The sequence below is a fragment of the Equus przewalskii genome, chromosome X (genome assembly GCF_037783145.1).
Source record: "Equus przewalskii isolate Varuska chromosome X, EquPr2, whole genome shotgun sequence".
Lineage (NCBI taxonomy): Eukaryota > Metazoa > Chordata > Mammalia > Perissodactyla > Equidae > Equus > Equus przewalskii.
The window spans coordinates 121,598,900-121,616,174 of NC_091863.1; the positions used below are offsets into that span (position 1 = coordinate 121,598,900).

A 17,275-nucleotide genomic window follows, 5' to 3' on the forward strand; every position below is an offset into this window, starting at 1 on the left:
GAGAGAGAGCCTTTAGAATTGCAACGAAAATCCCTCTCTCTATGTCCTGGGAGTGGGTGAATTTAGCAGAGGGAGCAATACAAGTGTTTCCTTCTCTGTCATATTGGGTAATGAGACCCCTGAGTCAATCAAAGCTATGTTTTCACATGGCTTCCATTTTGGATCACTGTAGTAGGTCTCTTGCTCTGGATATACCTTTTTTCCAGCATAGTCCAATGGTGTTAAGAACTGGAAAGTAAGGGTGGCACGAGAGTGGAGGTGAAAGCCAAGAACAGAGTACTGCTTGTGTTAGGCAAGGAGTGACCAAAAAAAGTTCGCCAGCCCAAGTATAATTCAGCGAGAGTTTAATAAACAGCTGCTAAACATTGCACCAAAGCATTTGGAAACATTTTCTACAGAGAGGCAAAAGTCAGGCTCATTCTAAATTCCTTAAGAGGATCATTAGCAGCCCCACCCACCCCACCCCCCATCCCCACAGATCCACGACACCACACTCTTCTAGTCATGAATTTATCTACAGACACAGTCTTAGGAATAATGGGACTGGCATGCATTACCCCAGCAATGGCAAGGAAGCAGGGGATGGGGGAAGGATGGGTGAAAAGGTAACCAGCAGTTAATGATAGACCCCTTAGGAGCGTTGTTCACAGAGTGGGCAGGGAGAATCTGCTTTTGGTGCCATCTGTGGCTTTATTTTAGCCTTCTAGGATACTCTGGACTAGGGGCTGGGGCTGCCATCTTAAACAATCTCATTCCCTTGAGCTGTGACTATTAGAAGTGGTCTGCTTGGATGACATATTGTGACTTTCTAAAACTCTTTTAGGCGTCCAACCAAACTGTTTTCAGGACCCAGCAGGCCTATTGAGATTGTGCCAATTCTGAGGTCAAGGTGGACCTGGCTTCTCAGTCATGTCTTCATTTTGGCCTTGGAAAGGGGTGCAAGATAGTTCTCTACTACAGACACTTGTAAGGAGCCTAGGCAAGTCATTCAAACATCTGAGACTTAGTTTAGCTACCTTATAAAAATTTTATAATTATAGGGGCCAGCCCCGTGGCATAGTGGTTGAGTTTGGTGCACTCTGCTTCAGTGGCCCAGGTTCGTGGGTTTGGATCCTGAGCGCAGATCTACACCACTCATCAGCCATGCTGTGGTGGTGACCCACATATTGAGTGGAGGAAGATTGGCACAGATGTCAGCTTAGGGCTAATCTTCCTCAGAAAAAAAATTATAATTATAAATGTCCTTTTTACTCTCATTATGAACAAATGAGATCAAATGGCCTATAAATAATATATTATCAAACTGGTAATAAAGATAATGTTTTAGTTGACTCAAAAATCAACTCTATTCTGATTCACCCCTCTCAGAATCAGCATCAACAGAGGACCAGAGGTCCCTGACACAATGGGAGCAAAGTTCTTGGGCCTGGGCTAGGCTTTGGGGTGTGGCAGGTATGGAGAATAGAATCTGACTTTTGCCTGCCAGTAGCCCTCTCTTTTGAGCCAGACTTCAAGCCTCAACTACCACCCAGCCCAACCCTCTTGCCCCATCCAATATTTCACTAATTGTCTTGGCAGGGAGGTGACTTTCCCATATGCAATAGCCCAGCCTAGCTCCCTAGTGAGTCAGAATCATCTGATCTGCATCAGTCCACAATTGTCCTTGGTGTGGACCTCTCAAACAGCCAAGGCTCCCACTATAGGTAGTAGAGTCTCCTGTTCTTTCTGCAGAGGGCAGAGTGCAGTAAAATACATGCAGTGCCCTCAGCTGGGGGAGACTGGCAGACTAAGATGAGCATTTGGACAAATGGCAGTGTTTGGCTCTGAGGGTACACTCAGCAATGTTAGAGGGGCAATTTTTTTTGTTTTTTGTTTTCATTGAGATTCATAAATATGATTTGAGAGTCATGGCTTGGTAGAGGGTTAAATGAAAGATCCTGAAACACACGAAGGGGAGCCCCAGGGTTTGGGTGCCTGGATGCTTCCTAGGGTAGACAGTGCTCTGGTTGCTGCGCACCCACTATCTACTGTTTGCGGATCATGCCCTTGATAGCTGACTCCCGGTTGACATATGTAGCCCAACAGACCAGATTGAAAATGGCAAAGAGCACAGGAAAGATGATGCGAGAAATTTTGTCAACCTTGCTGACACTGTTGTAGGTCTTGGTCTCAGTTGGGTTGTCCAGCACATAGGTGGTCTTGGGCAAAGGAATGATTGTTGGGTTGGAGGAGACACTGGGAACAGCACCCTTGGAGATGGTGGGGAACTCAGTGTCCTGGGCCAAGTTGATGGGGTAGGTGGTCCCCACGATGTTGAAGGTGGTGCTGATTTTCTTTGTTGGAGCTGCTAGTGTTTTCTTCTAGGGGCCAGAAACAGTAGGAGAGAAGGGGGAAACAAAGCAAAAGCTAATTAATTCGTTAGACAGAGCACTCTCAGAGGCTGTGGGGAGGAGGAGCCATGAGGGAAGTTAAGAAACAGTGGCCATGAAGCCAACAGCTCTGAGTAGCCAGGTTGTGTCTGGGGATAATTGAAGATGAGTTTGAAAACAGAAAACTTGCATTATCCTGGTTTACTAGCTATGTGGCTTTGGCCAAGTCATTTCTCTTTGAGCTTTCGTTTCTTCATCTGCAAAATGAGGATCAAAATATTTGGCACGGTTGTTGAGAGGATCAGATGAGAGAATGGTTGTAGAAATCACCGGAAAACTGTGAAATGTTGGTCACATGAAGGGTCCTATATAATCATGTGATTTGATCGTCACAGTAACCCTATGAGGTTGGTGAGTGAGATTACTCCCATTTGACAGACAAGAAAACTCAGCCTCAGACTGAGTAGCAGAGCCCACACTAGCCACCTGGGCTCCTGACTTTTATCCAGTGCTGCACTTCTAGGCACAAGACACTTTTTGGTCACCCGAGAAATAACTCCAAAAGGCTTCATCAAGTGGCACATCTCCTGTGAGGAAGAGAGCTCAGTGAGTCCAAAAGTCATTTCGTCATAAAGACACAATAAATCCTACGGCATGTTTACATGCATTATTTCAACAATATCTCACCCTTCACGCACGGTTAATGTGTTCAGCAAGCTGGGGCCACACTAGAGTTTTCCACTCTTGCAAAGCTGCAGGTAGGAGCCACAGCCTTCCCAGGGAGCTATGCAAATACTCCCCTCTGACACAGCAAAGGCAAGGACAGGTAGGGGCTTCCTATGACACTGCCTGTGGATTTTTCTTTTCAGAGTAAAAAAGAAAACTCAATAGGAAACAAGCATGCACACATGTGCCCATTTGTTCCCACATATGATGACTTCTGTATACATGAACCTCCATGTAGCAAACAAAAGAGGAGACAAAGCTCAGCCCTGGATCAGAAGAGAAAGGCTGACGAAAAGGAGGCCAAGGGAGCAGGCCAGTTCCTGACTCAGGCCAAAGGCAGTGGCCAAGCTCATAACCTGTAGTGTTGGTTGCCTCACTCCCCCTCTGGCCTTTTCTGCCTTCCATCCCTCTTCGTTTCTAGGGAAAAGTGGGGCTAGATGAGCTTCAGAAGTGCCCAAGAGTATGAAGTGATGACTCATTGTATCACGCTTATTTCACACACCTCGCCATGTTCCCTTTCTCAGTGTTACTTGGCTTCCCAGCATCTGTGTTTTACTCCTTTACTCCCTCTCTTACACGTTTCTCTGAATCTCTTTCTATCTCTTTTCTTCTTTACTTCAGAGTCTCCACTATTTTCATATTTTTTTCCTTTTGACCACACTGCCATTTACCTTCCTGATCCTAATAATAACTTTTGCCAAATATTTACTGAGTATCTACTTGGCCAAGAACTATGTAGGTATTTAGGGATGGGTGGAAAGGTTAAAAGATGAGTCAGTTTCAGTCCCTGTTTTCCAGTTCACAGTCCACTGGGGGAGAGAGCCCTGTGAACACATCATTGACTTAAAATGTAATCAGAGTTCTAACAGACATGGGCCAGATGTGGTGGGAATTCAGCAGAGGGAGGGGCACAGTACCTCCCTCTACTGGACAGGTGCTGGAGAAGGTGGCTCAGAGAAGGCAATGAGTTCTGTGAGCTGGGTGGCAGAAGATGAGCAGGAGCTCACCAGAGGAAGATGCAGCAAAGGACAGTACACAGGCCAAGGGCACTGCTTGTTTGAGGGGTGCCCAGGAGCTTGCTGTAGCTGGATCACAGTGTGCATGGCAAAGGCCTTGTACGCCAGGCTCTCCTGCTCTGCCTGCCTGTGCTGCCTGCAGGGTTTTCAATCAGGGAGGGGGAGGGGGACAAATGAGAGGGTGTTGGTTTAAGTAAATGAACAGTCTGACTAATGGGACACTTAAAAAGCAATACTGTTCTTTCTCTTTGAGGATTGCAGTCACACTGCTACAAGTGGAAGGCGGACAGAACTCTAAGGCTTCTAAGAACCTTGTAAATGCCGTAAATACTACACGGGACTCAATTATAGTTAGCAAATTCAACATGTGGATAGAGGCCTGCTGCTAAATGCCTCTGCTATTAAATAAAAGAGCACTTTACTTCTTTGCCTGCTTACTCATTAATTTGCTTAGTAATCTCTTTTTTCATGAGTAGACAAGAAAAAAAGAAAAAAGGAAAGAAAAACCCCCACTACCCTGATTTTGCTAGAAGCTTTCACATGTGTTATTTCATTTAGTCATCTGATAAGCTGGTTGTGATCAAGTCTCTGGAACAATCATTCTTAACAGCAAACACTTTCATTAGCTCCGGGGGCACTCTGTAGTCTATAGGTGGGGAGAAGCAGCAGTTGATTAAACCACAGATTTTTTAAGTAATAAAGAAAAATATCTTTTCATTTCCTTTGCCCTTTCCAACATGGCACATTTTAATCAGCCATTATAATTTTTACCTAAATTGTCAAAGAAGGAAATCAAAGCAAAAGCTACAGTGTCAAGAAGACAGGAGAAGAAGGCAGAGATTAATGGCTAATATTTCTCCATTTCGGCATCTAGTTTTCTAATACTTCTCTATGTTCTGGAATTTGATAGATACAAACTAGAAGGACTTAACTTTGCCCAAACTGTGATTCTATTTCTACCTCCCTAGCCAAGTGCCTGGCTCTTAGGCACATGATAGATGTTTACTGAACGAAAAATGACCTCCTCCACATTGAAGATTCTCGATGTGATTTCTAGTTCGTTCTTCCTGAGTTCTGATCTCTTCTATATGGAGAGCATATCTCTATAATTCAGGCTGGACTTAACTCCCACACCAGAAAACTGACATTGACTCCTCCAAATTCCCCCAAGCAGTCTGACCCTAGGACAAGGACACCTTTCCTCCTGGGAAGCCACCTGATGTGGGTTTTTAGGATGAGGCAATGAAAACTTTTATGGACCAATGCATGTCCCACGCAAGAGTTTTCCTCAGATGGCACTCCTGGCTGTTGTTTCCAGAAGTACTAATTAGGGGTTTAGTTGGAACCTTGAATGTACTTGAGACCCAGCCAGGACCTCAGAGTATGTGCAGATATGGTCTGCACCCTGTGTGACAACCCCCAACAGCCATCCAACTTTCCCAAACCCAAGTTTTCAGAAGCGGGGCAAGGTAATGCAGTATATACTATGTGGGATTCAAAGACAAATCAGAGCAATGACAAAAATCCCAAAAAACAAATGACCCAATTTTTAAAATGGCAAAGGACTTGAATAGATATTTATCCAAAGAAGTTATACAGATGGCCGACAGGCACATGAAAAGATGCTTAACGTCATTAGTCATTAGGGAAATGAAAATCAAAACCACAATGAGATATCACCCTACACCCATTAGATACCTACTACCAACAACAACAGCAAAAAACAGACTATAGCAAGTGTTGGCAAGGATGTGGAGAACCTGGAACCCTGTGTACTGTTGGGAATGTAAAATGATGCAGCTGCTATGGAAAATGGTATGTTAGTTTTTCCAAAAATTAAAAATAGAATTAAAATATGACCCAGCAATTCCACTTCTGGGTATATATCCCCCAAAATTGAAAGCAGGGTCTCGAAAGAGATATTTGCACACCCATGTTCATAGCAGCATTAATTCCCAATAGCCAAAAGGTGGAAGCAACTGAAGTGTCCATAGAGAGGAGAGTGGATAAACAAAATGTGGTCTATCCACACAATAGAATATTATTCAGTCTTAAAAAGGAAGGAAATTCTGACGCAAGCTACAACATGGATGAACTTTGAGGACATTATGCTAAGGAAAATAAGCCAGGCACAAAAAGACAAATAGTATATGATTCCGTTTATATGAGGTACTTAGAATAGTTAGAGTCATAGAGACAGAAAGGAGAATGGTGGGTGCCAGGGGGAGGGTGGGGGGAGAATGGGAATTTGTTGTTTAATGAGGACAGAGTTTTAGTTTTGTGAGATGAAAAGAATTCTGGAAATTGGTTGTACAACACTGTGAATATACTTAACACTACTGAACTGTACACTTAAAAACGGTTAAGATGATAAATTTTAGACTAATGAGGGAGATTAATTAAAATAAGAGAACTAAAATGTAAGGGAAAAAGCAAAAGAAACATGCAGAGAGGCATAAATAATGAGTCAGGCAAATTCAAAAGAGGAAGGGCGCATGCGGGATTAGGAGGGGGCCAGTAAGCCAATAGACGGAGAGAAAAACGCAGGTGGAAGAAAAGGAATCACTTGCGAAAGTTTCCTGAGAAGGTGGGAAGCATCCAGAGCCAAACTGGGGAGTTGCCTGGGGCGAGATCACAGCTAAGGCGAGAGTGGATGAGACTCAAAGACTATCTATGTTTTGGTGGGGACAAAGGTGCACAGTTAAAGCAAATTCCTCATGGAGAAGGTGAAGGGAAGAGTCGAGATTTAAAATAGATTTTATAGGAAATAGAAGACAGAACTGATTAGGGACACAGAGAAGGAATGCAGGACAGGTTAAAGCCCAGCAGACCTCAAAAGTATAAACTCATAAATGTCACCAATCCATCAATGGCTGTGGAGTTTTTTGAGAGAGAAGTAGGGGAGTTGGACTGAAGTGACTGAGGAGGTGGAGGGTGCTGGTGAGTGACTGCGGTGATACAGCACATGGCCAAGGCTAGAGAGAAAAGCAAGAAGAGAGGGAACCATGGACTTTGAGAAACTATAGAGGTTATTCATTTATTTGTCAAGTATTTACTGAGTGTCTACTACATGGCAGGCTCTATGCTAGGTGCTAGGGGTACAGTAGTGAACAGTAAAACATGGCCCATGCCCTCAAGGAGCTCACATTCCAGTGAAGAGGAGTATGTAATAAACATGTAAGCAACTAAATATACACAACAATATATGTCAGGAGATGAGAAGTATAATGGCGACACATAGAGCAGGGCGGGGACAAAGAAGGATGATGAACGCTAGTCAGAGAAAGTCTCTCTGAGAAGGTGAGCAGGGATCTGAATAAAATGAGAAAGTGAGCCATGAAAAGATGTGAGCAACAAAACTTGCAGAGAGAGGGAATAGTAATGACAAAGCACTTCGGGTTGCTACAAGAGTGACTTGTACAAGGATCATCAAGGAGGCCACTCCTTGACCTAAGTGGAGTTGAATGAAAAAAAAAAAAAGGATGGTAAGAGGTAGCATCACAGATCTGGGGACCAGATCCTATAAGACTTTCAAAACCATGATAAGCATTATGGATTTTGATCTAACTATGGTTGGAAGCCATTAAAGTATTTTGAGCCACATTTTTTTAATTTACAGTTTTGAATGATCATTCTGACTGTTGGGCAGAGAATAGATAGTTGGCATAAAAAGCACAGGAATAAAATTAAGAGGGAAATCCAATGAGGCCAGTGAGAGAGATGGCAACTTGAGTGCGAAGGAGAATATCAAGGAAGTAAGAGAAAAACAGGAAATCCTGATGTATGAGAATCCAAGTGAAGATCTGGAGATTCAAAGGAGACATCTTTAGTATAAAAGAGTGGAAGAGTAATAGTCTGAAAGCAATATTGGGGATTAAGAGGATGTGAACTTCACTTCCGGAAAACAGGAGAGAGAAGATTAACATCTCCAGCTGAGACATGGGTGTCAGTCAAGACAGGAAGTAGTTGGAGGGGTCATTCAGTGAAAAAACCAGTTGTACAGAATAGTTTATTTTCCAGTGAACAAGAGTTTCTGGAGGAAGTGAAGGAAAGTTTATGAGAGGTAGGAGGATAAGTCTAGAAAAAAGCACATTAGAGTATAAAGATAAGAAGTGAGGGGAGGATAAATAACCACAGAGGAAACTATAATTTGTGCATTGATCAGAGATGACATGGAGGTGGGTCCTGTAGAACATATGACCTCGCACGTCCACAACAAAGTTTATTATGAGCTTTCTGATTATCAGGTGACAGGTCCAAACATACTAATACAATTAGCAGATTTAACTCTTACAGTCTTCTTGACAAAAACAAAGAAACAAACCACCAGAGCAAGTATACAGGCAATTAGATTGGTCCATTTCCAAAGCCCTCACCTAGTGGTGGACACAGTAGCGGTACCCAGCAGGTGAGATGACCCAGAGCTCCGCTGATAGTACTGGCCACAGGCTCAGTTCTAGTTTATGATATCAGATGGGTCATCCAAGTGAAAAACAAAGACAGAACTTGCAGTTGTTGCAAAAAACGTAAACTACCTGTAAAAATCCTACATATGAAATGAGCATGTTGGAGTCAATAACGTTGGTAAGATGAAGGAAAATAGAGAGTGAGACAGCCAGATGAGAGAAGCATCAAAGCGCAAGGCAGTCTGCATGAAGTAAAGGAGGAGGTAATGACCTGGAAGCAGCAAGGAAGGGATAGAAGCGTGGCTTCCTATTGCAATGGCAACTGAGGAAGTCGTTTCCTCCGGAAACAGCCAAGTTAAGGTGAAAAGAAAAAAATGGAGAGGGAACACTTTGGTTTTCTCTCTCCTATGGCACTTGGTCCTGTTTCTGGGCTCTGTCTATGTGTATATATACATTACTTTCCTCCCTAGGCAGTCAGCTCCTGAGTACTGGGGTCATGTAATGTTTAGCTCTGCATCCCACAGATATTCCAGAAATGATTGCTGTTTGTTTTTGTTTCAATCGATTTACCAGTAACAGAGTACAGTTGTTTCCAGGACATTTATGCCTACTGTAGAACAGGGTGAGAAGACCACTAGTTTATGAATAAAACTTAACCCATGGTGAGTATTATCCACCCCACAGAGAAAATACTAAGGGGTGACTCGATTTGTGGCTGTGTTTATAGGAATGCCTCATAAATTTAAAGGCCATTAATGATAAGTAACTAAACTTTTCCAAGATGAGGATGGAAGTTCAGTATGGAAGTGTGTGGAAGTTTCTCTAATGTAAAATAAGATATTATTCTAGAGCATTCAAATATTATTTGGAAATAAGAAAAAGAGCCTAAGAATTACTGTTTTCAAAATTTAGATAAGACTTTATGAATATTCAAAAGACAAACACCATATGATTTCACTCATACATGGAATATAAACAAACACATGGACAAAGAAAACAGTTCAGTGGTTACCAGGGGAAGGGGGGTGGGGGGTGGGCACAGGGGTGAAGGGGAGGACTTACGTAGTGACAGACGAGAAATAATGTACAACGGAAATCTCACAATGATGTAAACTATTATGAACCCAATAAAAAAAGCATTTATGAATATTTTAAAAGCAGTTCTGAGAATAATGATTATCTTCTTTTTAAATGTAGAGGTTTATTTCATTTTAATTTGCTTTTATTATTTCTAATTTTCAAAAAATTAATCAAAGTAATAATGCACATACTTTTAAAAAAATAGAACTTAAAGGCTTATAATGAAAACCAGGGAACCCTTACCCCGATGCACCCCCAATCTTGTCCAGCAACTCATAATTGTTTTTAATTCTCTTAGCTGATACTTCTAAGGGTTATTTCTAAATGATATGCTTATACTGCCACCGGTTTTACACATAACTTACCATCTTTTCATGATAATGATTTACCTCACTTATGCAACCCCTCCTCCATCCTCTAATACAATTACAGCAATATTTTTAGTTCAATCGATATCAGTGGTAACATCATTGTAAAGAACCATATAAATACCTCTAGCCTCCTGCTCCAAATTGGACTGCTTCCTCCCCAGGCTTGCTTGCTGCATAGGTTTCATCTTGGGACTTCTCTTCACTTATCTTCTCTGTTGGATGCCCTCTTTTCTGGATCCAGCGTCGTTTTCTTTTATGTTCTCCTCTCTTGTTTTAATAGAACATATCCTCTAGTATCTTCCTAAGGTGGAGTGCGTGGGGAGTGACATTTCTGAGTTCTTGTAGGTCTGAAAATGACAACTGTACATCTCTACTTAGTTGATACTTTGGCAGGGCATAGGATTCTAGGTTGAAAATCATTTGTCCCTCAGATTTATGAGATTTACTGCTCCACTGTCTTCCGGCATCCAACGTAGTTGAGCAGTGTGATGCCATTTGGCCAATCAATTCTTTGTAGATAACATTTATTTTCTTTCTAGAAGCTTTTGACTGTCGCTTTATCGCTGGTTTTCCGAAGTTTCATGATGATGTGCCTTCATGTGGGCCTATGAGGACGCTTTCAACCTGGAGGCTTATGTCTTTCCGTTTGTAAAAATGTCTCCTATTAGTGCTTTGTTAATTCCCTTCATTCATTTTTCTCTTTTCACTCATTCTGCAGCTTCTCAGTTGGATGGACTTCCTGGATTCATCCCTAAGTCTCTTATATTTTCTTTAACTTTCTCCGCTTGTTTTTTTCTTTTTGCTTTACTTGTAGGGAGATTTCCCTGAGTTTATTTTTTTTTTTAAAGATTGGCGCCTGAGCTAACAACTGTTGCCAGTCTTTTTTTTTTTCCTTTTTCTTCTCCCCAACCCCCCCCCCAGTACATAGTTGTATATTCTAGTTGTGAGTGCCTCTGGTTGTGCCACGTGTGACACCACCTCAGCATGGCCTGATGAGCTTTGCCATGTTCACACCCAGGATCCGAACCTGCGAAACCCTGGGCAGCAGAAGCAGAGCACGCGAAATTTACCACTCGGCCATGGAGCCGGCCCCAACTTCAGTTTATTTTTCCATCTCTATTGAAATTTTTATTTTGGCAATTCTTTTTAATTTTAAGGGCTCTTCCTTATTCTATGATTTCCTTTTGTATTAGCATCGTATTCTTGTTTTACTGATATGATATATTTAAAAATATAAAAGTTTTGTTTTTCTTAATTTAGGGAATTAAAGAGAATTTATATTTGTTCCCTCCAAGATGAGCTTTTTTCTTTTAATCTTTGTTTTTCTCTTTCAGATTGTAAACTTCATTTTGGTAATCCTTGGTATCTCAATATTATTTGGCAACATAAAAGATGTGTGTATGCTCAGTGTACTTGAGCTGGCTTATTGATTGCAGACTATGATTTAAGAAGATCAGTTGGAAGCAGATCATTTTATGGGGTAGTCCAAAATGTCACTATGTAAAGGTCTTTTCTCGGGAGACATTCAGCTTCTTTAGAAGAGAGACTTCTGCTGTCTTTCTGCAAAGTATACATCTGGCTGCAGACATTTCACATGTTGGGCAGGCTCTGGGGTCTTGACTATTCTGTACACACACTTTTAACAGTCTCTCTAGTTGCACCCCTGTGCTTTATTCTCTGCTGTATCGATCACCTCAAACACCGAGTTTCTCTGGAGATTCAGTCTTACTTCAGCTTAATAAATGGGTTCTTTTCTTTCCAAGTTCATTCTTCTAAAACAATGCATTAAAATCTCTTGTCTGACTGAAATCCCTTCTCCAGTTCTCCTGATGCTTGTGAGTTTGTATTTTATTTCTTGACTCTCATTTAGTAGGATGTGCAAATACATGCAGCTGATCCTTAAAGCCTGCAGTTCAGCTATGTTTTAGAGTGCTATTATAAGCTAGTCATTTGTCTTCATTTGAAAATTAGATTTTGTTTTCACCTATTCCTTCTTTTTCTTTCTTTTGGAATCTTTCTCCTTACATTTTATGTAATCCTTAATCAAAGTCCAGATCAGAAATAGATTTTTAAATCATTTATATTATTTTTAAACAGATTCATGCTCACCCATTCTAGCTTTATGATGCAAATAAGGGTTAATATGTCTCTCTAAAGGAGGAAAACAGAAACTAAGTTACGATGTAAGTCCCAATAGTTTTACTCTCAGTGCACTTCAGCCTTTTTTCCTGTGGGTCAGTGGTTCTCACCGTTCATCCCTGCACATTGTAGCAGCGTGGACAAAGTATAGCACCCTCACATTAGAGACCTATTTTTATTCATTCCATAGTTGTTGTTTTTTTCAAATCTCATAATTGACTTCTTTTGGGTAACTTAAATGGATTTACCATGGAGAGGAACTAAGGAAGAAGACTGAGATGACCATCTTTGCAGAGAGTTTTAGACAATTCTTTTTGTTCTCTTTTTTCATTTTCAGCGCTCCTTGGAATTGGGGAAATGGTTATCACTTTTGATATCTACATCTACAGTCTCTTAACAATCTATTCTAGTTCTCTCGCTGACATCAAACTGCCCCCACACCTCTTCCCAGCAAGACATCCGTGACAGCCTTTCAGATATCTGAAATTAGCAATCACCATCCCCTTGAGGCATCTGTCCCTCCTCCGTTGCAGTAACCAAACTGGAACAATGTACTTTAAACATGGCTCAACCAGTACAGAGTAAAAGGGCTTATCATCTCACTTGTTCTAGGTAACTGTTAACTCAGGCTCAAATTAAATCTACCTTTTTGAGAGTTACACCACATGGAAGACTTACATTAAATTTGCTTTTTCCCTATATCCCAGCATCTTATTTATAATGTGCAATTGTTGTTAGCTTGTCTATCACAGAACTATTTTTTTTCTACCTATGTGTAAGAATTTGAGTTAGCAAATGTTAATGTTTTGATTTTAGCCTATTCTCTCAAACTTTAGAAATTCTTCTTGATTCATAATTCAGAAGATACTCTTCTCCAACCAACATTCATTAATGGCAGCTTAAAAATTGGAATCTCCTACCTTCTATGTCTTCATTTGAGTCACTGATGACATTTAAGAGGGAAGGGTCAATGACAAAGCCCTGTGGACTATCACTGGGACATTCAGGTTGTTGTCCATCCATCAGTCAATTTTATTTGAGTTCAATTGGTCAACCAGTGACATCAGCCTAATTGTACTATTTTTCAACTACTGTTTCTTTTTCATGAAGGCATAATAAAACAAGTTAGTCAGATGTCTTAATAAAGTCTATGATATTTCCTGGTCTACCAGTCTAATGAACTTTTCATAAAATTTCTTAAGGTTAGTTTGGCATAATTTCTTCTTAGTGAACTCAGGCTGGATATCAGTGATTAGTGCTAACTGCTCTTAAAACATCTGTTTAATAATGTATTCTAGGGAGCTTTCAGTTTAATATGTCAGAGTGAAGACATCTTTGCTTCCTTCTCCTCTCCGGAACCAACCAAAAACTATAAGGAAAATGAGAGAGAGAAACAAAAACTCCATCTTTGATTAAACCTGAAAGCATTTTTAGCCCTTGTCCCCAAAAGTAGGGGCTCCCAAATGCAGTAAAAATTAGATCAGGGTAAAGAATGGACCAAGGATGCCTGTTGTTCTGGATTTCAGGCCAAGAATAGAGGCCTAAAAGGTGGGTGGCATGACCTGAGTGAGGAAAAAAAAAGGACCCCTGTCTTGAAACAAAATCAGTTTTCAGGCTGGTAGTGAGAACATCCTGGAACACTGCTTGACCATCACATAGTGGCAGAGGAAGTAGAGACTGGAGAAATTAAAGGATATAATGCTAAACACACACACACACACAAACAAACACACAACTATATATAGAGGGCTTTCCTGTGAACAAGGGAAACTTCTTGCTAGTGAGAAGCAGAATCACAACTACGAGGAGGAGTACTCATAAGAGTTTATATAGACAACAGATGATGCTCAAACTACTCACTCCCAACTACTCACCACTCTCCTACTCACTCTCTCAGCTCCTCCCGAAAATGATACTTTCACACAGAGCAGAGCTAGTAAAGAACTCCTCTAATGCAACTTCAAGGAATAATTGAAAACAAGCTAATGTGGTACTGATGCAAAACATGTTGCAAAAAGGAGGAAAAATAACCAAAAAGGATTGTGGAACAGCACACAAAATAAACATAGAACACATGAAAAATAAGTCATCAGACATCATAAAATTAATGTAAGGACAAATACTACTACTCCAGAAATGAAGGCAAAAAGACACTGATGAAAAAGGTCAGAGACATGGAAGACAGGCTTGAGAAAAATGAAATGGAAAATAACAGAGTTAAAACTTATTAGAGAAAAATGGTAGATATGGAAGACAAAGAAAGCTCTATGATGTGTATAATCTGTGCTTCCAGGAAGAGAGCAGAACAAGGTATTTCAGGAAAGCTTTCCTGAAACAAAGACAGCTGTGAGTCTACAGGCTTAAAGGGCAGCATGCTGTCCAAGAAAACATTCAGACAAAGAGATCAAGATATATCTTTGTAAAGTAACTGCAGTTTGTAAATAAAAGACACATGCATATGGGCTTCTAGGCCATAAAATCGTCACCTATTATGTGAGAGATTCTCAGGCTGGTTTTAAACTTCTTCATCACAACACGCATTGCTAGAATTGAGTATAACAATCCATGTCTACATGGACATCAGAGAAAGAGAATGTGACCCACAAATTGTACAATGGCCCAAGTATAATTCAAGTATAAACACAATTGACAGATAATTTTACACATGCAAGAGAGTAGGAAATATGGTTCCTATGAGACCTTCTTAAAGAAACTTCTAGAGGATAGCCTTGAGGGAACTAAACAATGAATGGAAAAATGGATAAAAGGATTATTTTGAGAAGAGAGTGAATTTAAATGTAGAACTATGACTAATCAACTATAGGAATTATGGCTGCGTAAAAGCATATAAATGCTATAGAACTTGACAATGCAGAAATAGTGGTATTAAAAAAAGTTGGGAGACAACAGAGACTGATAGAGCAGGTGAGAGGTAGGATAAGTATACTAATTTCCTGCTATCTTGTAATGGGTGAGGGGTCAGCAGACCCTGTTCATAGCTGATAAATCAAGTACTGGAAGGGTAAATATGTTTTAAGGATCCAAAGATAACAACTAGACTAAGTATAATAATAAAACCAACCAAAAATTCCTATGGTAGAGTAGATGGAGGATGTAGAAATACACTTATTTCTTCATAATTTATAGCAAGGAGTTAATAAATTCTATCTAAATAAATAGTTAAAAACTATTCCAAAATTTTGCCAACTCACCAGTCTGTATTCTATGGAATATATCTTTTCCTCCCGTTCGAAAAATCTTCATTATCTTTTCTCTTCTCCATGATTCTTCAAAGAGTATTGGAATGGTTCTGGGACCACTTCTGCCAGTTCTTTTTAGCATCTTTGGATAGTCTTCATCTAGATCTAGAGATCTGAAGTCTTTTAAAGCAGCCAAGCGTAACAATCTTGATTTCACTGTATTCATGTTTTATTCCTACCAATTCCAGTTGGTTTACTGTTTTTTTCTCTCTGTTTTCTTCCTTCCCATCCATCCACCAATTCAACTAACATCTATTTAGCTTTCACTATGAGTCAGATGCTATGCAAGGATGCTGGCTAGTCAGAAAGATCATGCAGGCAAACCCCTGCCCTCAAGAAGTTCAGTCTAGCGAGGAGGCAGGCAAATAACTCTAATACAAAGAAATGCTTTTAATATCAGGAGCACCCCTGCCCCAAGAAAAGCTAAAGCTACCTGGATGATTTTGGAAAGGCTCTGTGAAGAAAATAGCATTTCATCTGTGTCTTGAAGAATGAGTGGGTCTTCACTATGCAGAGAAAAAAGAAAAGAACATTCCAGGTAGAGAGTAAAAATTAAGCAAAGACACAGAAGGAACGGCAATCACTTTAGGTTGACTATAGATGGGAACATACTGGAAAGTGAGGGGCAGAGGTGGCCCTAAAGATTGTTCTCCAGGTTGAAGATAGAGTCCACTCTTCCGGGTGACTTTGTCAGTATAGTGGTTTCCCCTCGAGACTAGCAGTATCACACTTAGGTTTGTTCCCTCACGATAAGACACCAACCCTCCATGATACCTACCCTCTTCTTTTTTCTCCCAGCAAACACTCCACATTGCCAAGAAGCACTCCAGTTGAGAATTAGACTGATGACCCCAGTGAATAGTTCACAGCCCTGGCCAGTTCCCATAGGCTGCAGGCTGCCCACTCCTGGTTCCAATACAGTTCTCTCAGGGAGTGCTTCCCAGCCCCCACGCTTGCTGTATCTCCCCTTTCTCTCCAGGGTCTCTGGCACCTTCTTGCCTTCCCAAGCCCAGCTCCGCTTGGTGATGTAATTGACAGTGGCAAATCTGATCAGCACAGAAAATACAAAGGTGTAACAGATGCCTATGAACCAATCCATGGCCGTCGCGTATGCCACTTCAGGTAAGGAGTTTCTGGCACTGATACTCAAGGTGGTCATGGTAAGAACTGTGGTGACACCTGGGGAGAGGAAAGATGAGAACCAGTTCCACTGGAAGACATTTAGAGCATATTTGATGAGCTCGTCAACTTCCTACCAGATACCCCACTCAAAAGGGCCCCTTTAAAGGAAAAAACAGAGAATGTCAAAGTTCTACCTAGTAACCACGCCATCCCAATTTCACAGGAATAGGAATCTCCAGTATAGCACTTCTAAAAGTTGTCCTCTAGCCTCTGCTTAAACATTTTCACTGACGAGTAGGTAACCCATTTCATTGTAAGAGAGCTTTTTAATTAGAAATACCTACCTTATGAGCTGAAACCCACTTTCCTGTACCTCTTAGCCCATTGACTGATCTCAGAGTTCTGTCTCTGGCAATGCAGGAAAAAAAAAAAAAAACCCTGCTCCCTCCTCTCCAGGATAGGCCTTCAGAGAGTTGGAGAGGATGGCCATGGTTCCTCATGAATCTGTTCATCTCCAGAATGAACATGGTCAGTCCTGTCTCTTGTTTCTCCTCCTTTCCCAGTGTGGTAGTTGGTTCTTTTCTGAACAGCCCAGAACTGAGCCCAAGACTCAGGACATAGTCTGAGCTCAGTAGGATTTTCACTTCCCTTATTGTGGACAATGTTCTCCTAAAAATACAACAAACTATTGTAGAAAATGGTTCTTATCTGCATCACACTCTAGGTCCTATTGAGCTTTGTGGACAACCAAAGCTGTTCCAGTATCTAGTTCTTGTGAGTTTTTGC

At 41.0% G+C, this 17,275-nt stretch overlaps 1 protein-coding gene across 2 annotated transcripts in view; it reads right to left on the reverse strand.

The window, feature by feature from the left end:
• Positions 1-327: 327 nt before the first annotated feature.
• Positions 328-17,275, reverse strand: part of GABRA3 (gamma-aminobutyric acid type A receptor subunit alpha3) — a 219,990-nt gene continuing 203,042 nt past the window's right edge. Inside the window, exons 7-8 of one of the 2 annotated variants that reach the window (XM_070604459.1) lie at positions 16,146-16,546; positions 328-2,360 (exon numbers count right to left, since the gene is read on the reverse strand). In XM_070604459.1, coding sequence (XP_070460560.1) covers positions 2,025-2,360; positions 16,146-16,546 — 737 coding nt within the window. In that variant the 3' untranslated portion in view covers positions 328-2,024. Of the gene's footprint in view, positions 2,957-16,145; positions 16,547-17,275 lie in introns of both variants that reach the window. The other variant, XM_070604460.1, reaches the window with a different exon arrangement.